General features: G+C 44.4%; 1 protein-coding gene across 1 annotated transcript in view; it reads right to left on the minus strand.

The window, feature by feature from the left end:
* The window catches only part of EML5 (EMAP like 5), a 1,453,541-nt gene that overhangs the window by 672,721 nt on the left and 756,556 nt on the right, over positions 1–24,264 (minus strand). The window contains exon 15 of the mRNA XM_086936634.1: positions 21,481–21,586. Within this exon, the coding sequence (XP_086792760.1) occupies positions 21,481–21,586 (106 nt within the window). The remainder of the gene's footprint in view (positions 1–21,480; positions 21,587–24,264) is intronic.

Here is a 24,264-nt window from a genome sequence, read left to right on the forward strand (position 1 = left end):
ACCATGTCGAACGCCATCTTGGCGTCTAGTGAGAGGATCGCAGCTGGCTCTCGCAGTAGTGAGAGTCTCGCCACAACCCCATGCACCCTGCGGAGGTTTAGGGCCGTACTTCGATGTGGCATGAAGCCGGATTGGTCTGGGTGAATCAATTGAGTTAAGCACGGCAAGAGCCTATTCGCCAACACTTTAGCTATAATTTTGGCCTCTGGGTTCAGAAGGGAGATGGGTCTATATGACGAGCATTCACTGGGGGGTTTACCCGGTTTTGGGATGGCTACAATAGTCGCCATCCGTTGGTCCGGCTGCAACATCCCCTTCAACCTACATTCCTCGCACATTTGAATAAGGGGTGTACCCAAGGATTCTGACATGGTTTTAAACCACTCGACGGGTATTCCATTGGGGCCCAGGGCCTTACCCGAATGAAGGGAGCCAATGGCTAGTTGAATCTCATCCACTGTCAAGGGCGCGTCGATGTCCTTCGACGCCTCGTCCGTCAATTTCGGCAGGTCGAGGGCAACACGAGCCTCATCCTCCGCCACCACTGTCGTAGGGGTGTATACCTCACTAAAATAATCAGCTAGGACCTCCACTATCTCGCCAGGGCGGGTGTGGACGACGCCACATGAGTCAGTGAGCTGTAGGATATTTCTCCCTCCCCCCTGCTTCTTGTCTAGCCACGCCAAGAGTTTGCTAGCTTTGTCCCCGATGTCGTAGACCCTGTGTTGTGTCGCAGCAATATCCGTCACCGTGACCCTCCTTAAGTGGTCGGTGAGGCGACGTTGGTGGACCTGTAGGTCGTGGAGTGTATCGTCCGAAGGATTTGCCATATGGGCGGTGTTGGCCCTCTCGAGGCCCAATTCCAAGTCTAATGCCTCCCTCCTGTGTGCTTTTTTGTGGTTCGCAACAATGGCAATGGCTTGGCCCCTAAACACGGCCTTATACGCTTCCCATAACGTGGAGGGGGAGTCTACCGAGGACCGATTCTCCTCAAAGTAAAGCCGGGTGGCTTTCTTCAGGTCTTTACCTATCTGTGGGACTTTAAGATATCCAGGGAAGATCGGGAACAACCGCTGTCGTTTAGTGTCTGTGGTAGTGATTGTCAGAGTGAGCGGAGAGTGGTCCGAGATGCCCCTCGGCTGTATACTTGTCTCGGCCACAGTAAGATGCCCGTTGCCCAATACGAGAAAGTAGTCTATCCTGGAGAGACTATTGTGGGTGGCCGAATAGTATGAATATTGTTGCTGGCCAGGGTGTGGTGTGCGCCATACGTCCACCAAACCCTGCGCGTCTAGAAAGGTCTGGAGCCTGCTGGGACCGTCAGTGTGTGCTCGGGAGGGAAACCGGTCGAGGGTGTCCGTGAGTGTCATATTGAAGTCCCCACCTATGAGTAGGTCCCCATCAGGGAGGTCCAATAAGAATCTGCCAAGGTCCGGCAGGGCTACAGAGTGTAGCGCTGGCGGTATATATACGGAAACTACATTTAACAATTTCCCCTCCCACTGACCATGAACTGCCGCAAAGCGGCCATGGGCGTCGACTGCTGTTGACTTCACAATAAATTGAGAGGATTTCTTCTGCAAAATACCTGTACCACGGGACCCTGAAGTGAATTCCGCATGCACTATCATTTGATAACCTCTCCTATCTAAGGCCTTCGTGGCCGCACCCGTCAAGTGTGTTTCTTGTAAGAGAACAAGAGCAGGCCCCTGTCTTCTAATTCCCTGTAGCACCAATCCCCTCTTAATCTTGTCTCCCAGACGTCTAATGTTCCATGACATGACGAGCAATGGGTTCGGTGTAGTGTGGTTATCTGTTCCAGCCATGAGAAAGACGGTGAACCATCATGAAGCCCCCTCGCCGTATGCGAGGTGGCATACGGAGACAGGTGTAGGGCAGATGAGATTCTTTCCGACATTCCAATCCCCCATCGTCCCAAATAGACCAGATGCTCTCAGTAGAATGAAACATACCAGTAAACATATGTGTGCATAGAACAGAAACTCGCAGGACCAAAGGGTCCCGTATTGCAAACTTACCCAAATCCCTTTCCCCCCCTCCCTGCCCCCCTGCTGCACGGACTCAAAACTGCCCGCCCCCCCAACTGAGCAGAGTGCATACCCCATCCCCTAAACAGTGTACTTGCGCGTTGGGGTGAGGGACTCTCCGCTGCCGGCAGTCTCTCATTCACACCCTCGGAGGCCCTTCACCCAGTGTCCAATGGCGGGAAGCGCTTACGCGGCAGTAAATGTCTGTAACAAAAATAGAGTCTGGTGCTCATTGTTCCTCGAACTCCTCTTGGCCGCCTTCTGCTCCCAAAGAGTCGCTATTTTCTGGTCCACCTCCCGAAGCCTGGGAGTCCTGGCGGTGACCTCCATTTCGGTCCTTCTTGGGTCGATTTGTCCGTCTCGGATTCTGACCCGGTCTCCAGCCTTCCAACCATTCCTGCATGTTTTCCGGGTTGTCGAAGAACCACGTTTTGTTCTCTGCTACCACCCTCAACCTTGCAGGAAAGAGCATGGAGTATGGTAGTTCCCTTGACCTCAGTTCTTTTTTCACATCAAAGAACGTTCGTCGCCGATGGGCGACCTCCGCTGTGTAGTCGGGGAAAATGGCGACGGTAGCGTTCTGGATCTTAAGTGGAGGAGAAGTTCTGGCCGCCTGCAAAATGGCGTCCCGGTCACGGAAATTAAACATACGAGCTACTATGGGCCGCGGAGCTGCCCCCGGCTTTGGTTGGCCTCCTGGTACCCGATGGGCCCTTTCAACGGAGAAAAAGTTGGACAGCCCTTTTGGCTTGAGTTCATCCGTGATCAGGCTCTCCACAAAGAGGTCCATGGCTTTAATTCCTTCTGACTCCGGTACTCCAATAATACGGATGTTGTTCCGCCTCGAACGTCCTTCCTGTTCATCCAGTTTCTCCCGGAGCATTTTATTGTCCTGCGCCATCTTCCCCATCTCCCGTTGGAGTTCGGAGACGTCCTCCACTAGAGATTTCGTGACCACCTCCATGTTCTTAACTTTCTCCGACATTTTGTGGAGGTCCGCTCTGAGAAAGGTGACATCCGTGAAAATCGTACCTACGGTCGTTTGTAGCTGGGCCAGAGCATGCATGACATCGTCCAGTGTCGCCTTCTTGCCCCCTGGGGTGTCGGCCGTCTTGCCTCCCAGATCTTTCCCCGCCGGGGAGGCGGTTGGCCTGTCGGAGGTATACCGTTCGATGCGGATCTGTGTGGCGCCGCCCTTGGGACCTTTCCCCGCCATACCGCTGAATGTCGCGCTCCTCGTGCCCCTACGCTCCAGGATGTACGGAGCGGCGTGGACGCACTACCCAAACCAATTAAATAGTGTTCAAGCCTCAGTAGGGTGTGTCGTAGGGCGAGGAGCGCCGGTAATTGCCAAGTGCGCAGCACCTTCCTCGATTTAGAAAATGGCGGACGTCCCCTTCGTCACCGGTTCCATGACACTCAAAGCCGCCTGTGTCGACCGCTGGGACGGTCGAAGCGCCGGCTACAGTGCTATTGTCCACCACACTCCCTTGGTCTGCGTGTTTCGCTGCTTCTGACCGTCCGGGAGGCACTCGTTCTGCCGTCTCCCGCGCCCCGCGGGCACTTCCGGTCTGGATTCCCAGGTCCGCCTGTACTTCCTGCTGGGCCACTCGACCAGGGGAGGCCCCGGCTTAGGAGGTCGGAGTAGGCCAAACCGCAGCTTCGACGTATCTCGGTCTCCAGACGTCCTATCTTATCGCCGTTTGTCGCTGCTTACTCCACCCGGTCCTGGGCTCTGGTACCCTCCTATAGGGCTTAGAAAGTGTGTCGGATTATAATCGGATTGACGAAGAGGCCGCTTCAGCTGCGGAGCTCGTCCCTTATGCTGCCGCCATGATCGGCTGCCAGCCACGCCCCGACCTATAGACTACTTTGATACTTGCGTGTTCATGATTTAAATATAGGGTCACAATATTTATGTTTACGATATTTTTGGGGCGATATTTGTGTATGTCAATATTGGTTTTCTCGATATAGTATCATACAACCGCCCAACTTGTGCAAAACGTTGCTCATCTGCTGTATGTGCTGTATCTGCAAAGAATTTGGCTTCTCTAGATGAACTTTGGCGGAGACTGGACTGACTCTTGATGCCCTCCTGGATAAAGAGGACTGAAGTGCAAAGACAGTGACAGTGCCCTGATGTGAGATCCTAGTAGATCATGCCCTTGCTGATTTCTGGCATTTTATACATCCAACAGAGTGTGACTACAGGTACCTCTCTATCACCAACAGCACATCATCCCAGATCGATTCTCTTTTCGGTCTCGCTCCACTGCAATAAACTGGAAGGCCGTCTATCTGACCACACAATAGTTCAAACTGGCCCAGAACTGGGCCGTATACCTAGGCTCTCTCCTCTGTAGTGAAAGAAGGGCACGAAATATAGAAATCTCGGAGATAGAAGGGCTAAATAAAGCACCAGTTGGAGTTTATAAGTAGGGTCATAAAGCGTTGTATGGTCAGCCAAATTCCTATAGGCCACCGTTAAGGCGACCTTGAGGGGCCTTACAATGGCAGACTGAGTCAGAGGTAAGAAATGTTTGGATGCTAAAAAGGTGAAGCAGGAAGGACCACATCGGGACCTCATCACTAGACAGTGCAATGCCTAGTTCTCAGAACTGACTAATATCTGAGAGATATACTCTTAACCCTTTCTTTACAGTTCAGACAGAGCAAGCATTAGCCCGACTCTGTCAAGGATCAATAGGCGAAAAACTCTAATGTAATTTGTCCTTTCCCTCAAACATATGCAGTTATATGTTTAGACAGCTTCCTCTGCACTGTTCTTGTTTGTTTGAGGGAAAGGACAAATTACATTAGAGTTTTTCGCCTATTGATCCTTTTACCCCTTGTTTTTAACTCACACATCTTTTGATTTTTGCACTGCACTCGATCCCATCTTTATCATTTGTTCATGGGTACCTTAGCGATTGATGGTGCGACCCAATTGAGTAAGGGCGATGGATGGGTCTCATTGATCAAGAGACATACCACCCCATTTTTGGATGACCAAATGAGAACACTTGATCTACATACCTATTTGATGGGAATCCAACACATCTCTGTACGGGTTTTACCAACAATCTCAGTAGGTCCTTTGACAGGTTTGTCCTGGCACACATTCTGATATAGAGACTTATATAGCTCTATTAGCGCCTAACTCACTTATGTAGGAGTTTTGCAGCAGCTCGGAGTACTTGAAGCTCCGTTATAGACCCCCGGTTCTTTTGTTGTTAGATTACAGTTAGGGGGATACGAACTGGGCAGGTCTTTAAATTTCCCTCAGACCCTTCTTCAATTGTTTGTGTTTTACTGGACAGCATCTTCCCCACATGCACATGTACTACCTATCACGTAATCTTGTCACATACCTGCTCACCTTCCCAGACAACTCACCCCCTCAGCGTATGACTGGAAAGAGGTGTATTATATAATGTAAAGGGCATTAACCCTTTCTATACTTCTCCCCCCCCCCCCCCCCACCATCAGCGTGCAGGAGTAACCCTATGATCGAAGCTGCCAATGGGTGCACAAGTGACTGGACATTGGTCCAAATCCCCAGGCTGGAATGCGTCTGTGACATATGTGGGCATCAAAATTAAAAAAAAATAGATTCAGTCAAAACGTTTGATATGTTGTGAGATAAATATGCATTAAATGGCTCCTAGCAATGGCAACGCCTGCAGCTGGTGTACTGCCTACTGGGGCAAGTGGGCCACTCTTGGTGAACACGCACTTTCCAGACTTACTAATCAAACAGTACCCTATGACATGGGGTACTTATAAGTGAGTGGTCTCTGGACTGCATAGTATGCTCATGAACCACTTTTTTCACAATGTACTGTTTGGGACACTGAACGCTATTAGCAGACTGTGCTAGGGCAAGATTAGGCTGAAGATGACTTGCCTCGGTTACCAGAAACTCATGGTAAACTCCTAACGAAAGCTAGCCTCACGTTTTATTTTGTTTCACCTATTGAATATTTCCTGATGGAGTCATACATACTTGCAGAGCAGGACTGTAATACCATTTGGACTACTGCCCAGCTGGTATGTGGTCTAATGTACGTTTGTGGCATTGCCCAAAGTTGGAACAATCACCAATGTGTTTTGGGTCACAATATCATCCACCATTATCAGCACAGCTAGGCGTGCTGCATGACACGTTGGACCTCCCGGACTTACCACATGAGAGGTTCAAATAACCGGCAACTTCATTGACTCCAGCTAAGGTTTGCATCCTCTGCTGCTGGAGGCAACATACCTATTGATGAGTACCCTTGACCTTGAATAAATATATGAACTGTTGCAAACTGCTTCCTATGGGCAAGTGATCTATAAAAAAAAAATGTCCAACTGGTCATTTTCTATCAGATATGGGATCCCTTTCTGAGAGACATGAAAGTGTCTGCGGACTTCCAATCCCTTCTGAAGTCCCCCACATGCAGTATTCTTGTGCTACATACTTCTCTGGGGCTGTAGGGGTGTTTCTAATCCTACAAAGAAGTGAAAAGTCACCTATCGCTATGTACCCTGCCCTTCTATCCAGCTGGTAACATGTCCTCTTTTTCCTGCCCAGAATGCTCTATGTCAAGTTATCAACCACTGCCATATCTTGGTTCTACTAAATATGGATTTGGATTTCCTCTGGCCAACTGATCCTTTTCCAAGGACCTGCTCTCATATCCCTTTCTGCGTGCATACCCTTACAGCTCTTCATTTCTTTAGGCCACTTTTCCTTCTTCTGCCATGTTCATAGATCTTAAACTTCTTGCAGCGAAGATCTTTGTACTTGGAGGAGCAGTCACCACAGTGACTCCTGAAGGCTGTGAATGTTTGCTGAGCTGCCACCATGTTTCATTCAGCCATTCAGCAAAAGACTTAGTTTTGCAGAAAGAAACTCACAAAGTGGGAGTCTCTTTCAGTAAAACAACAAACTAATGACCATAACAGCCTAGGGGTTTCTGCCAAGATGTGGGAGTTATTTTTCTTATTTTCCATTCGGGTGCAAGACAGGGTTCTCAGCTATTTTTGAGGCGAACTACCCTGTCCAGCAAACTCTAAATCAGGACTGATATCTGCCCTCTAGTAGTGTTGATGGATTTCCCCCCTCCTCCATCCGTTTATGTGTTTAGTGAGACGTTTGTATGCTTTTCTGAAGCTTGCTCGATCGATCGACTGAAGAGGGGATTGAGCCCATGACGGATCATACTTACTTGGATAATTTAACCAGTGTACTTATGAGCCTTGAGAAAGCCCCAGGCTATAAAGCCTCTAAGGGGACAAAATACCTGTTGGCTGTTCTCAGAAATGCCAAAACGCAAATCATACTATAGCAGGGATTCCGTTCTCCTACAGAACTGTGCATAGAGATCTGGAACCTCAGTGAATTAGGATGACCCAAAACTCACCTCAGTACCCAAAATCCCCTTACCGAACTAGCTACAGTGTCTCATTGGTCATAACAAACTCCGAATGCTTTAGACAAACCAGAACATGAACTTAGGTTACCTCAGGTATCGTAGAACACATGAACAAGCTTTCGCTCTATAATCATTTCAAACCAGAACGTGGAGTAAAAGAGGACACATGCACATTTGAAATATTTATTATTCAATGCAAGGTTCTCAAACGCAGTATCTTATATAATACAAGCAAACATATTATAAGAATCAAAGTTATCAGCATAGTTACTAGTCCATAGTAAGCAAACGGTGATAGCATATTATAATGCTGAAATTAATAGGAATTAACAACGCCTATTTCTCACCTTCCCTATTTAGCATATTATATTATATTATATTATATCTATGAAGGTCTCTTTTGTGTTTTAGCAGGGCGGGCCCATACCTCTAAATCTCAGGAGGAGAGGTTCACATCATCTATAACCAGCTCTCTGCATGCGAAGCATCATCAAGTGTGTTTTTGCATTCCCAGTAACTATCTTAAACCCGCTTACAGCCCAATGTTGGCAGCAACTGTATTTGTGTTATGTCTAATGTGGTGCGAAGATCAGACCTCCCAGCAACCTTGTGTCAAGTTATTCTTAGAGGGTTCAGCACTCACTGTGCAGACAGTGTACCAAGCACGACTGATATCAGAGCAATAACATATTATTCTCAAATAAATCACATCTTTCGTCTAGGTTGAAAGCTACAATAACAATTATGTGTTGTGTGCAAACTGAAGCCGAAGGAAAATATGGCGTTTAAACACTTAATAAACTCATGCTAACTTAACACAGTATATAGAAAAGACGCATCTATATGACAATACAATGGAGTGTGATATAACTTAACAAAATGAGGTTATAACTTATGCAATGAAGTCTGAATACAGAATGTGATTTAATTCAAGTATGCAATCAAAAGGAGACTTGGGGAAGAATTGAGAAAAATAAAAATAAATGGAATCACATGAAGAATAAGAAGATATCTGTCCTTTGCTTATATAACAGTAGTCACTTCCAAACTATGGAATCAGCTGCCCTCAGAGATAAGATTTCTAACATCAGAACCCCTATTTCGAAAAAAACTAAAGACTTGGTTATTCTCCCAGATCTAATTCTACTCCTTCCTCTCATACTCCCCTGACCCTCCTGAGATAATGTCTTCAGCGCCGGGACACCTCCGTCGGAGGTAGCTGTGCGCTCTACAAAACACTAAATAAATAAATAAATAAATAACAGAATTGTCTGTGGAAGCATTTAAAGTAAATGACCATTGGGAAGAAACACTCATCACATAACTACCTATTTGACATATGAGAGGAGCAGTTGGTCCAAACCTCAAGAGTGGACTACCTTCTGATTAAAGGTATTACTTAACAGGACAGGAGTGTTGAGCCATAACCTGTTCTCTAAAACATGTGGTACCGTTTTTATCGGGAAGATTGTGGAAATATTGGATGGTAAGGCTTTCGCTGCGTTTTTCACAAAGTTTGGCATCTGCAGATGATTATGAGTAATAAAACATATTCGGATTCATGCAAGACATATAAAAGTGGGTTCTCCTGGGTCTCTAGTTTTCAGAAACATATGGAGTTAGTTTCTTCCCCTGAAGGCCGACTGTATGCCTAAAGGAGCTAAGTTGCGGGTCAAGTTTCGGCAGGGCTATGTTACTGCATGAGGGAGACTGGAGGGAGTTACCGTGTTTTCGAAAGAAATGCTGAAAATCTGACCAACATTGTGTTCAGCACACTCTCCAAGCCAGCCAATCAGGGTGAGGGAGTCCTGGTGCCCTGCAGTCGAAACTTTTGGAGGTGTACATGTTAATAATATATGGCTATAATATGTGTCCATACATCCTGGGGTAATATTTGTGATCAACAGGCAGGTAGCCTTGCTGGCATTTTGCTTGCAGTTTCTTTCCATGTTTCCAACATGTACTGTGTCTAGTTTATTGCCTCTGTCACCCGGACCCCATACAAAAGCTATAGAAATCTGGCACCCCGTGCTTAGCAGGCCTTGAAGAATAAAGATGGGCATCAAGTCTTGGTATGGGTACTGAAGGGAACTATTATGTTTTAGAAACAAATTGCCAAAACTCTGACAATCATGAGTGTTCTAGTGGCTAGCCAGTCAGGGCAAAAGAGATCTATATTCCGTATCTGTGATCAAATGAACAGTGCACCTAGAAAGTGCTTCTAGCACATGTTTTTGTGATCTGCCCTAAAATGGCTTAATTGATTTTGCAGACTAAATGCTCTAAGAAAACCCACGCATATTTGCTATTGCTGAAGTCCACAAATGATGCATTTGTGACCTACTGCGAATTCAGAAATGCAGAAAAGTCCAGTGGTGCTGTGCAAAAAGAGAATTTACTCAGGGATTACAATTATGGCATGTGACAATTACGCACCCCAGCAATTTCCCTCCAATATATTCCGGCAGTGGAAACTGCTGAAAGCCCTGAATAAATGGCAGGACATGGACAATTTTCAAAATGTCCCGGAAGGCTATAAGGACGGGGGCACGGCGTAATTCTAGCACCAACTACACAGGTCTAACATTTCTAACTCCAATACCTTTGAGGATGGCCTCCCAAGTTAGACTCTAGCAGTGCTTAATGTATGCGGAGGTTGCAGGGGGTGAGCACAGGCTCTCGTGTTTGGGTATCAGAGCTTTTTTTCATTAGACTTGGACTCAAAGTACGAGCGAGAAAGGCAGGGAGGAGGAGGCAAACAGGAAAACAGTGGCAAAGGAGTATAGCATGGCTGAAAAAGAAACAGCAAGAGTGAGAAAAAGAGACATGAGTGGAGTCAAGACTAAGTAGCCTTAGTATTGGTTAACCATGAAATTCAACAACAGCCGTGAGGTCTAGGGTCCTAAGAAAATTGAGATCTTGCAACTATCGTTTTACAAACTAAGAACTGGACTCGGGTATGAAAAATGCTGCACGACTTGGTCATTGTCATATTGCGTGTCACCATGATGTTTAACTGTTTCCATGTAAATAGTGACCAATCATTTGTAGCGACGCCCGTCGGGTTTCCTGCTTGTTCTTAACATGTGTGACTGACAGGGCATCTTCCCCTGGTGCTGAACTAAACTTAGAACTGTATAGTATTGTTCTCGCTGGAGCACCTCATCCCCTTATTTGGCATTCGCTTTCTCATCGGTGTTTTATGGTAGACCAAAATACAAAACAAGGGCTGGAGGTGCTCCCGCGAGAACGGCACTGCACAGCTCCAGGTTCATTCAGCACCGTGGAGAGGTACCTTGCCGCACTGTAAGGGCAAGTAAAAACCCTGCCATTAATTAAACCTGGATTACTGCGCGTAATTGAAAGCGGAATCTGTTACTCAACCTGCTGCCCGTTTCCATTCAGACATGCTGAAGTTTGCTTCTCGTGTGAGCTCTTTGTTTGCAAGCTATTTTCAGAGCATTAGTGATCGTATTTGTGAGTAAACACAGTGCTAACGAACCAGCGGCCCGACGCTGCACCGTGACACAGATAGCGGCGGCGTGCCAGCTCGAGTAAGCGACAGCTGGTGCTCGCCTCAGACCCTGCAGCTCACCCCGTCTGCCTGTGAGCCCTCTTATGAGTTATTAGCGTTAATATGGGTTAATACCTGCTGGCAAAGGGTCAGTCAAGACGCGAGCTTTGGCAGAGACGCCCTTCACTCAGGGAGCGTTTTCAAATGTGTGAAAACGTATATTCTATGAACTGCTCAGCTTCCTAAAGGCTGGGTGCCCATATAAAGAAATAGCACACTCTTAGTTTACGAGCCAATGTTAACCTATAGGCAGCGTAGGCGATCACTTCAGGCAGAGTGCGCTCGTCAATGTGAAGCTCTCTAACCGAAGAGATCGCCTACAGACTATAGATTACAACATTATAGTAATGACCACTCCAGGTACAGCATAAAGGCCAATGCTGATCCATAACCGTTATAGGTGGTCTCAGCAGGTAGGGTTCATGGCACAATGTTAGTCATTAAGTATTGGAGGTCTCTTCAGGCAGACAACTCCAAACAAGGGAATGGGCCAATATTAGCCTAGAGACTTTCAGCACCACCGACAGCTCCTTCGTAGTCCCTAGTGCTGGAACTATTTATAGTCTAAATACGCGGAGATCGCGCGGAAGGGGATAAAATTCACACAGACCTCTTAGCAACCAGACAAGAAAAATACATTTAGAGGATCTAAATCAGACTCCAATCAATTTATGTTGGAAGATAGATCCATTTCCTGAGCTGTTTTTTTCAATTGACTTAGACGATCCTACCTAGATTTACTGTGGGCTACTAATAATAAACTTGCCATAGGTCCACCAGTGCTCTCAGGGTTGACCACAACATTCCGGAGACCCTCCTATTATAGGAAGGATTCAGGAGTGGAGGCTGAAATTAATTTGCTCTTTTTTATTAGACCGACCCTACTACAAAGCACTTTCTCGAGATCACACATCTCCAACAGTTGCATTAACCAGCTGAGTAATTGTACATGAATGGAAGCTGCACTTTATACAAAGAGAGTGGTGGCGACAAAAGAGCTGATCTCCTGAGCTAATACTGAGATACCTTACTTGAAAAGTAATTTAACAACAGCAGTATGTGACATCCCACTGGCACATCACAGAGGGGCATTCGGGATCATATGCATTTGGCTGGTAGTACTTTCTTGGTAAAACAGATCAACTGCAAATTAGAAAATCCAATCCAAATAAAGTAGCTAAGAATGTCAGCATTGCGGTCACAACTGATATCTGTATGTAAAATCAGATCGTAGTTTTCAGTTTTGGCGTAACTGGTTAATGCACCTGCTGGAGAAGGAGGACAAAGGTTTTGAAAGGATGCTTCCAAGGCAACATCAGGTTTCCTCACAGGCTCCGCCCCCTCCCCCACCAACCGTGGGCTAATGTTCAAGCTCAACATCACAGGGGTGCCACAGAGGACAGTCGTGGCCCCTGATGGGCAGGGCAATTCCACCTCATTTATTTGAATGGTCCATACCACCAAGGCCGATCAGGCATCGCTGGAGACGGCGAGGGGACGGTAGTAGCAGCCTTTGCGTTCTCCTGAAGAAGGAGACGTTAAGTTTAATCATTCCCTCCATGTCTTAATAAACACATATCAGTATTCCATTAGACTGCCCAAACCTTCCTCATGTTGCAATGGGCCAGCCTGGTGGTGGGTAGAGTTAGAACACTGCCAGCCATTGACAGGAGAGAAGGTGGTGACAGGGGCCCACCTGCTCCTGCTGCAGGGTTCTTGCGTGGCAGCTCAGGCCCCTCTGGGCTGTCAGTGGTGGCTGAACGGGCACAGATGAACCAAAACCTGAAGGGTCGGCACATAACCTGGTGCCCACTTTAACAATCAAACCCATACTCCAACCTCTGTTCTACCTTCCATGTTTCAAAGACCCAGCAATTGATGGACTCATATATGAGCTTCACTGGACCCTCGAGCGTACCATCTCCACTGCATGACAAATGAACAACCCAATCATTTAGCTGTATGGAGAAGGATATAAGAACTTAGGTAAAGTGTCAGAAGAGTTTATGTGATCTCACCACACACCAGAAAGCTGGCCCTAAACCCAAGTGTTAATGGAAGGCCCGGGACGGTGAAAAAACATTCTTGTGAAGGCATCCATAGTATATCATACATAAAAGTGATGGATGGAATGCTTGAATTAATCTCAGCCACTGGTGACTGGTTAATGAGCCCTAACTAGGGCAAAACCAGTCCTGGGTTGCTTGTGTTCTAATTCAGGCAAGATCTGTTAGTTTGTGGCTCGACTGTTCTCATTCTAACAGGGTCAAGAATGATTTAGATATGTCTACGTACAAACTAGGGAGGCACAGTGTGCAAAATAATGATAGACTGGGATGCGGTCCGAATGATTACCAGTGGCTGTGATTAATTCAAGTATTTCATTCATCACTTTTTGTATACTTTAGGGCATCCACAGTATGGCACTCCATAAGTGAAGAAAGATTTTATACACGTATCTTCATCATCCAGGTGGGGCTGAGAAGATTCTCACATTCATGGGAGTCTATGCATGCATGTGTCAGTGCGAACATTGCATGCATGAATGCTTGAGAGGATGTGAATGTCTTGTGGTTTGTCTGAGCAACTTCCTGCATCTGGTGACTCCTGTGGCCTAACGGGAAAAAAGATATTGTCTCTCTGACACCTGGTAGATACTCTTTGCATACGATAGGCATTCCCAGTACGGTGGGCCATCGCTGGCAAAGAAAAGATGGCTATGTCTGGCAACCAGTGGCCATCCCTTCCTGAGGGTTGCTTTTCTTGTTGTTTGGTGGCAACCCCTGGTATAAGGTGAGGATCCCTTCTGGATGAAATGTTAGGACTCCAATGTAAAGTAGGCTTTCCTTTACAGCTGGCAGTTGCCCTGGCTAATGATAAGCCTTGCTGGCTTAAAGTGGGCACCTTGGAATAGGGTGAGAATGCCTGCCCTAATACTGTGAAACTTGAGAGAAGGCAGACCCTAGAACTCCCCCCTGCCCCACCCCTGCAAGATCTGGTAGTTGCCATGCACAAATGGTGACTACCAGGCAAGAGTTTGGGATCGCTGAAATATGGTAGCAAATTGATGGCAATAGATGGCAAAACACATTCCCAGACACCCTAACATTGCGGTTTGCCGGAATTTTTTTCAGTTTTTTGAGGCGCATGCCTCCGCTCCCCCTCGAAGGGTGACGCTGGTTTAGCACAGCATGAAAGAATTGTAATATTTTATGAGTATCCATTTGGAAACGCTGACTTTTATAGCCAATTAATTGAAAAGTTGTTGTGAAAACAATTTAGCTCTATGTTTTCAATAGTTTCTCAGGGTAGAGCATCCACAAACTCATATCCTCAGTGCGAGAAGTCAGACATGGTTGTTTTGCTCACGCACAAGGTGTGGTGGATCTCATTTACACCTCAGCTCTTTAATAGTAAGTCTATCAGACACCAGTGATCAGCAAGTGAGTAGATGTGTTCTTTCAATGGGAAAGTAGAAGACCACAGAAGAGGAGACTACAAACCGCTGAAACATCACTTTACGGATTGGACCCTGATAAAGTGAAGATATCCCAATGCCAGCAACAACACATTCCCACCCGTGGAAGGTGGCAATCACTGATTGAGTCTGAGCCCCTAAAGACCTGAACCCCAAGACATTCAGAGGGAAAATGAAGGAGTTTGATGACAGAACTGAGAACATACAAAATCAGAGGCTGCATAAAGCTTCCTAGTCACAATAAGTGCATAAGCATTGCCATACCATATGACCACAGCCACTGAAAAGTCAGAGATGAACTACAGAGCATGAGCGCACAATGGTGAAAAATTAACTACGCAGGCCTCTGCGGAAATAAACTGCACAACGTGGAAGGTATCATGAGAAGCTGCTGAACTGAAGATACAAAGGGTGGAAGCTGGAGCCTGGGACTTATGCAGAAAAACTGTAAAGCAGCTGATGAGGTGCTAAATATCTACTAATGGCAACCAGACTTCATAAAGGTTACAATTGTCCAAGCCAAGGGCTGCAAACCGCTAAGGAGACCTCCACATTGGAAGGGAAGAGCAGACACATTTACATTTTCCGGTATCAATCCAACTGCGTTGGCAGGATCCACATCAACAGTGTATCCATCCCTAGCGTGTCAGCTGAGTCACAAAATAACCTCTTTCGGAAGCAAGGAAGTGGGCTGACACCACCTAAGAGTCCATCTTCAAGGAGTCCGGGCCTGCCAGACACGCAGCCGACACCACTGTAACATGAGGAAACAGCTCACTGAAAAAGCCACTCCGGTGCTTGAAATGAGGAGAAACGGGTGACCGAAAAGGAATGGATGATGAAACATTCAAATTCTATCCTAAATGGGATTGGTGTGGATAAACCTGTGACCTACTGCAGCCCGAGCCATATTCAGAATTTGTGCAAAAATCTGAATACAGCTCTGAGTGCATAGAACAAGTCATCAAACAACATACATGGGAAATAATTACAGAAGTTTAAAGAAAATAGGCAATAAAGCGGAGTATGTTTGAGGATCAGAATGACTTACCCAAGTCACAGTCTATAGATATTTCATTAGATTTTCACTCTGGCTAACTCCATAATCTGATCTATTGAGGCAAACGCATCAATGGAAACCACAAGAGTTTTTTATTCAGGGAGGTAATGAACACAGAGTAGTAACTCAATGTTCTAACTGTAGCGGGTCAATGAAGGCATCTCCTGTGCCTGGGCACTCACGTTGTAGACATCACTGTTTTGCTATGGTGTAGACGTATTGCATCAAGACCATAGAAAAGTGATTTCACGTGACTTGTTCTTCCTGATCTCAGAGATCTCCAAATGGGAGGTCAAGGAGACAGTCAAAATGCATCTAAGATACTGAAATAGGTTTTATCTCTGTGTGTCGAAGAAACCTACCATATACAATGCAAACAGAGAGTATGGTTGCTACCATGTTCCCATGGAATACACTGGGAACAAGAGAGGAGCCGGGAACTGAAACCTTGGGAATAGTATTTTGCTTTATATTTGGGTAAGCATGGAAAGGAGGCGCCTTATACACAAACCCATGTTTCCAACGCTTAGGATATGGGAAATGAAGCCCAGTCTTACCTAGTGAAGAACCTAACCACCTAATAGGGCACCTCCACAGCAGGAACCAAGAAACTTCAATGTATGAAACAAGGAGGTAGGAGTGGGAAAAGACAAGAAGGCCTCCCTTCGGAACCACCCAAAGTGCACCTAAAATGTATCCTGTGGAAGACAGCACTATTACTTTCCCTTACATCAGCAAGGAGAATATGAGTTGCAAGCATCCACCATAAAAAGCCTTATCTTCAATTAATCAAAGATAAAGTTATTCTATGAATCAACCTGAAGTTTATTCTTAAAGTCCCTACAGATTATCATTTGAATGACCCGGGTATTTTTCGTTTCGTTTGCCTTAATACAACATTGTCAGCAGAAGCATCTTTGCACTCACTGGATGTAAGCAGGTGCATTCGATTTTACAGGGACAAAAGACTTGTGTACTTCAGACCAACTGTTTGTATATTTCAGCCAGTCAGTAAATAGGCTGACCATTGGCCAAACAGGGCATAGCACATTAGCTGTCAGCCTGCATCTCTTTCTACCACAACAAGGCGAAGATTCCAATCCCGGGTAGAGTGAGGGCGCATTCCACTAGAAGCGTGATGACAACGGCACCACTTTATGCCGAAGTGCATCTACAAGATAAATATTGAGCAGCCATTTGGAAAATCTGGCTCAAGTTCATGAAGCACTACTGCCCGGATATGAAGGCAGAGGCCAATTCAGCAATGGGGAAAGCAGTTCTCCAAAACCAGCTTCAGTAAAGGCTAGTCTTCTTCCTGTCCTATTCAAATGTTACGTACTGGTTGTTCTTCTAATTCGAGCACATGAAAAGATTAAAGATCCAATGCTGGACAAGAAATGAGTTACTGACCTGTAACTCCTGATCTCTAGTGTTATTCTTTTTCATATTGTCACATGTGACCCTCTCTCCTGCTCAGTTAGAGGCTCACGCTATCATATGTATTCGTCACACTTGTGCTATGAAATCCCATCTATGATGGCTGGGGGAAGAGGGAGAGCTCAGCACTTCCATCTCATTGGCTGATGTTTAGGTTGCTTAAAATGGGGCAACATTGCTACCAAACACACACTGTTGAGGCCTATGACCATTTTAAGACTATTTACCTCTGCTTTAAAGTTATGAGGGACTCACAGCGTGATGACAGGCAATGATTCAAGAATATGAACATACGAAAGAAACACTGTGGAGAACTACTTATAAGTCAATGGGATAAAACTGAGATCTTGCTGGTTGGAGGTGATCAATCAGCCTGGAAGAAGAGGTGGCTGCTATTCCTGTTGTCTTAGTAAAAAACCTAGGAGACTGGTTAGACCTGAAAATTGTTTGAACTTCATATTCAGCAGGTGTAGTCAACCTGTATTTCAACTCTCGGGCGCCCAGAAAGGCACTTCCTTTCCTACTACAGGACAAACGCCCCTCTGTAATCAGTGTCATGATTTTGCCTGGCTTGAATTGTGTTTTTAGTATTTATATAGGCCTGCCACATAGCCAGTTGAGAAAGCTTCAGAGAATTCAGAACACGGTGGTAAGTCTGGTGTATGGCAATGCAAATATGTATATTTCTGCACCTGGGAGGTCATTCCACTGGATCCCTCTTTCACAAAGGATTCAGTTCAAGACTTTGCTTTGTACGTAGGGCCTTCCATCAGACTAGTCAGTGATTTCCAGCTGAGAATCATTCCCTACATTTTCTCAGACCCCCGTGGTCAGGCTCTGTCTTCTTAGTTATTAAGCTGTGTTTCACGAAAGCACGCTGTGGAGACAGGTGTATCACTTTGCTGGGCCCATTATGTTGGACCAAGCTCCCATTTTATCTATGATAGCTTGCAGAGTTTTCCTCTCGTAGGAAGCCTTAAAGACCTAACCTTTCTGCTAACTCATTCCAGTTTTGTCTCTCCTGTGTTATAGACGTTGCTTAGAGGCGATAGTTTATACTTTACAAACATGTAAGTAAGATTCCTGCACTACACACAATGGGAGATTGGCCGTGATGATCTTGTCAGTGATAGCACTTACATATATGAAAATAAGTTACTTACCTGTAATTGTGGTTCTCCAGTATTGACATCTTTCATAGATTCACATGCTTGAATCATGTCCCGCAGTACATTCAAAAGCAGTGTAGGTCACACAGAGCACATAAGAGCTAAAATAAACATTCACTTCACTAACTTATCTACATCATTACAAAAGAACCAAACTTCAACCAATGAGGCAACAATACTTCCCACAGAGGCTTCACTTCCTCAGATTTTCTACTGCTTGTCGTATGAAGGGAGTCTCCCTGAGCCCTGATCAGTTATCCAGGATTTTCTGTCAGAAGATAGCTATATGAAGGTATTTCTCTGAATGTCTTTATTGTTTGTTCAGAACTGACTAGCTGAATGTCGGATTCAAACAAAAAGGTATTTTCAGATCTTGTGGCATCGGAGGCAAACAAAAGGTATTTTCAGATCTTGTGGCATCGGAGGCAAGAAGAGACTGCACTTTTTCAAGTGTAATATCCCGACACCGGGACACATCCAGCAGCACCTGCACGTTGTATGCTTTCCTTCCGAGAACCAACATGCAGTCGGCGAAGGGGTTTTGTTATTTTAATTGAAGATGGGCACAATACAAAGGCCCAAATTCAGAGACCATCAAGCCTCCTTTTGTTTGAGTATCTTGACTGGAAGCTATCTCACACCTAGATGCAAATGCAATGGTGAAGAAACAAAGGCACACAGTTTTTTACTTCGTAAGAGAGGCATGGTGTTGACTTTGTTCAGTGACTGTATATAAGAGATGTGCACGTTCAGTAAAAATGTCAGATATGTTGCGGTCTGTCCCATTATATACAAAAATAACAATTTAAATACCATTATTTGTTTTATTTCTTTTATAGGGCTACTCATCCCAATGCTGGGTGTCAGAGCGCTTACATCACCCCTACACATTATACATGGACAATAAATCATAGAAGTGTGTAAATCAATAAACAGGATGTGTACTATAAGACCGTGAGGGTTAGAAGGTGTAGGAGTCAACTGTCCTTCATAGCACATTGTGGTATATTAGAAGGATTACAATTTATGAATTACAAGTAATAAAAGGATTTGTGTGTTAAAATGAGTAAATCACTTACCTAGCTACATAAAATAAAAATCTAATCTGCTTTTTAGATGATGTGCTTCGCAGGAGACATATTAAACCTCAATCCTACTTTGATTCAAAACTGGTACTAGACAAAACACAGATTTCTCCAGCAAAAGCGTTAACCTCCAGAGTTATCTTACCATTATTAATGTTCCCTGAGATTTACTGGGCACTCAAAGATCTCTTCAGCAGGTGCCTTACCCCCGTAGGATATTTTACAATGCTGACTTTACAACCAATTAAGCAGAAAAGATTGACTGACCATTTCTTCCTGTTGTCAATTTCTTTATGGAAGAGTTTCTCTAAAATAAATGTATATGTTGAGGCCCGGATTTTGCTTTCAGTTTGTATCACTTTTTTGACACAACCCCATGCAAAATCTAATTTGTTAAATCTTGTAATGTGCTCAAATATACTCATGATAAACCTGCTAAACATTTGTGTGAGGTATCATGATCTGACGTGACTTCTTGTGATGTTACTTCCTATAAAGTCATGGGTTGTGACGCCACTTCCTGTGATGCTGTGCTGTGATGTCACACGCTGTGATGATATGCTCCATGATGTCACAAGCATGCTGCCTAACTTGTTAATACCCCCTACTTATTTTTTTAGGACTGGTGCCCTGCAGATATTCATTGGCCAGATGGTGAATGAGGGACCCTGGAAATGCTGGTGGTCCTTCAGCTCCTAAGGTACCTAGATTACGCTGTTTTGCACACAAACGTCTTCTGCCATTCCCTAGATTCAGACAGAAAAATTTGCGTTATGCAAACGAGGACACATATCATTTGGGAGTTCCCAAAAATCCAGAGTCTGTAGGAGGAGATCGAGAAATATCTTAGATTTATAATAGATCCCCTTATCTAACTCGATGAATCCATTACAGTTTTGGGCTGCTCTCTTACTATCTCAGCACACGAGGAATGCTTGTTTATTGCAGCATTAATAGCAAGATCTCTAATCCTGCAATGTTGGAGAACAGAGAAGGTACATGGAGAGAAAAAATATGGAATAAGATCAGGAGCCGTAAGAAAGTATGAGAAATATTGGAATGTGTTTGAAATATAGGCTAACATCTTGTGGTTGATATAAAAGGTCAGAACATATATGTAGGTACTTATTCTGACACAGCACTTGGTACTTTACCTTAATGTGATCTTTTTCTACTGTTGTAGCATTTGGTATAAAAAGATGGAATACATTGGTACGTATGTATCCTAATTTAGCACTTTTGCACTTTAACTTAATATGATCTTTTTTGTATCACAGGAATATTATGATTGCACTACTGAGTATTTTGAAATGAGTATTTATAAATATTTAACACTTTGCACTTTAGACTTAAACTAATCTTTTCCTTCCTCAATATTTTGGAATATGTATTTATATACGATATTATTGTATGTTGTATTATTTATGAACTCTTAATAACAAAAAATATTTTTAAAAAACAACCCCATGCAAAATCTAATTTTTTAATCTTGTAATGTGCTCAAATATACTCATGATAAACCTGCTAAACATTTGTGTGAGGTATCATGATCTGACGTCACTTCTTGTGATGTTAGTTCCTATAAAGTCATGGGTTGTGACGCCACTTCCTGTGATGCAGTGCCGTGATGTCACACGCTGTGATATCATGCTCCATGATGTCACAAGCATACTGCCTAACTTGTTAATACCCCCCCACTTCTTTTTTTAGGACTTGTGCCCTGCAGATATTCATGGGCCAGATGCTGAATGGGGGACCCTGGAAGTTCTGGTGGTCCTTCAGCTCCTAAGGTGCCTACATTACGCCGTTTTGCAAACAAACGTCTTCTGCCATTCCCTAGAGACAGAAAAATCTGGGTTATGCAAGAGAGGAAGATGTGTTAATACGGAGGCACGCGTGTACACGCACCAGTGCACGTGTGCTTGTCTGCATGTAACATCACAAACGAAATTACTTTTGCTCTTGGGGTATAAGAAAATAAAATAATTTTACTCAGTGGTGTCATTTCGACCCTCGCAAATAAAGGTCACGTTATTAACTGGCTGTTGGGACAGTGCTTGGATGATGTTAGCCAGCAGAGTCTATTCGGCTGAATACTATTACAATATTACAGCACATAGTTGCCAGGGCCCTAGAAAAATCACAGTTGACCTCAAAGCAGAACCACTTGTACTTAGGAGGAACCTCTAGAAAGAGCACCTACCTGAGAAGTCTACTGCACACACTCCAAAATGGTGGTAGCCCTTTAAGACCGACAGAGGTTTGATGGTCTCAGTGTCCCATATATGGACTGTGCAATCGCGTCCAACCTGAAAGGTAAAAAAGCGAAAAGGAGATGGAATTCTCGTTCTACATGCGAGCTGTAAACTGTAACGCATTAGAAAGGTAGTTTGTTATTGTTCTTCTATGAATACTATCTCAAGCACAGCTCAGGCTGAAATTTCAAACTGAAGTTAAACCTTGGAATCTGGAAGAGATCACAATTAAATGTGTTCTATTTGCAACTCATTAGAATGACGTTTGCATATGGTTCTTTAGAAAAGATACACTTTTTGAAGGAAAAAATATGCAATAAGAAGAGAACATTTGAATCTATGACGTTATGTTATTTAATTTTGTTCAGCACATACACGATTAGGTATGTAAATGGATGCATTTGAGCAAATGCAATCTCTTAAATCAACTCACTGGGATAAGAAACCTGCGAGCGATGCAATGCCGCAAGTAACTAGAGGTATGATCTCATGAAACGCTCTCTGCATTGTCCACCAAGCTATCTGTGGACTAGGGAGGGAGCAAGAGGATGAAAAGAGAGAGGATATGATATAGGCGACCGAGAGGTGAGAGAGAGAGGATGGATGGAAGGTGAGGGAGTAAGAAAAGAGGATGAAAAGAAGGAGCACCATGCTAGGCAGGGCTGGTTTGGCTATTTTTAGGTCTCTATTGCGACAGTGTGTGCACTGCATGCGTCTCTTGCGAGAGATATTGTATACAACAATGGTCTTGGAGCCCGCCCATTGGTTAATATTTGTTGGCTTCAGTGGCGTAACAAAAGCCCCCACAGCTCCCGCGGTGTGGGGGCGGGAGGGAGCGCTACAGGGGCCCCCTCTGGCAATGCCAGGTCCCTGGCCTGAGCACTTCAAACTGGGTTTGGAATGGGCGGGGGGGTTGCATGCACTCTGCAGGGGGGGGCTCTAGTTTCATTATGGAACTAGTTAGCTTCATGGTCACATTTATGTCCTGCCATTTAATTGGCTAGTACATGCTGGCTTCACCTCCTCTTCTTTTGAGTGGAGCATTGACCAAGAACTGATTGCTTCAGTTTGATTGCTGCCCCTCCACTGATTGCGTTGGGATTGAGGTACAACTTTTATAGTTTCTTCTTCTCTGTTGTTCTTGTTAAACCTCTTTCCATTTGTAGCTATGTTTTACTATATTACACGTCTTTCAAAGAATCCTTTTCATCTTTGAAATTGATGTTTAGTGATAATAGATGTTATCTGCTGTTACTGTGAAAACAGGTGTTATCTGCTTCCAAATGTATTTTCACTAAGACATGGACATGGGTGCAATTGCTTTCTTTGTGTGCTAGAATTGTTTTGCCAAATTATATATATTTTTTCACACATGAGGAAGTTAACTGATTTGCTCAGAATCACAGGGGTGCTGTGCCAAGATCTAACAAGCATTGGCAAAGCCAATAGATTTCGCCTTTGAAGCTATTGGCTCTGCCATTGTCTTTCCTTCCTGCTGTAGAGCAGGGGAATTGCTGACTTTAGCACTGCCTTGCTGTACAGCAGTGTGGCTGCTCTGCAGCATGGCTAAAAATATTAATAAAGAAAAAGTCTATGATGGATCCAGCACTCATGCACTTTAAAAATAAGTGCATTAGCCCTGACTGCGTCATCGTGCTTTTAAAAATGAGTTTTAGTCACACTGCGTAACATCTGCACTGCTGTACAGCATGGCTATAAAACATTGCCAAAGCCAATAGCTCTCATAGGAGAGACCTATTGGTTTTGCCAATGCTTGTGGCTAGAGGTTGTTAAAAGTTCCGAGTACAACTCTGTCCCTGGCAGTGGACTGATCACCCAAACTTTGCTCATGTGGATTCAATGATGGCTTCAGCAATCTAGACCATCTTGAGCATCTCTTCCTTCGTAAAGTCTTACACTCCCAGATGGACTGCAGGCTTTGGAACTTGCTCCCATAATGAACAAGGGCCATACAATGACCACCTTGAATTCTAAAGAGCAGTAGAGACCTAGCTATTTCCAAACATGGGCACAGGTCCAAATAAATAAATACATTTTCGGAAGATGATCAAGGGGGTCTCAACCTGTTTACACCTTTCTGCTGCAACCCACCCATAACTGCAGCTACAAGAGGTCTTCTCAACATAATTCTAGCGCCCTCTGAACCTAACTGAGGACAATGAACCCTTCCCACAACAGGCCATAAAATAAGTGTAAAGCCTTAGTAAATGTAGGCCTGGCCCGTCTGTATTACCGATTGGCCAGCGCTACCTGTAGCTGTGGTGCCATCTCTTTTTTTTAAATTTTTTTTTATGATTTCAAATTGCTTTAATTTTTCGATGGCATATAATTGATGCGAAATCCATATTTATGCATTCTGCTCTCGGGAGACGCTTTCTCTTGTGAGGCATTTGCATTTTTTTAAAAATATTTATTTATTGAGAGTTCATACCAGTAAATTACAAATTCATAAATACATACATAGATACATACATAGATACATAGAAATATACCATCAATAAAAAGAATAATAAGAATAATAGACAGGTTAAATAACTACAATACCAATGAGTCATTCATTTTACACTCTAGCTGCCCTCCAGGCAGCTACTGGGGCCCAAAGTCGCATACCCATTTCCCTTGTCTTGGCTCCCTTTAATTCATATAGTGCTTCCTCAATGTTATGGATACCCAACATTCTACACATCCACATTTGAAACATAGGTGCTTCT

This window comes from Lissotriton vulgaris, chromosome 9, assembly GCF_964263255.1.
Source record: "Lissotriton vulgaris chromosome 9, aLisVul1.2, whole genome shotgun sequence".
In the NCBI taxonomy this organism is placed as follows: domain Eukaryota; kingdom Metazoa; phylum Chordata; class Amphibia; order Caudata; family Salamandridae; genus Lissotriton; species Lissotriton vulgaris.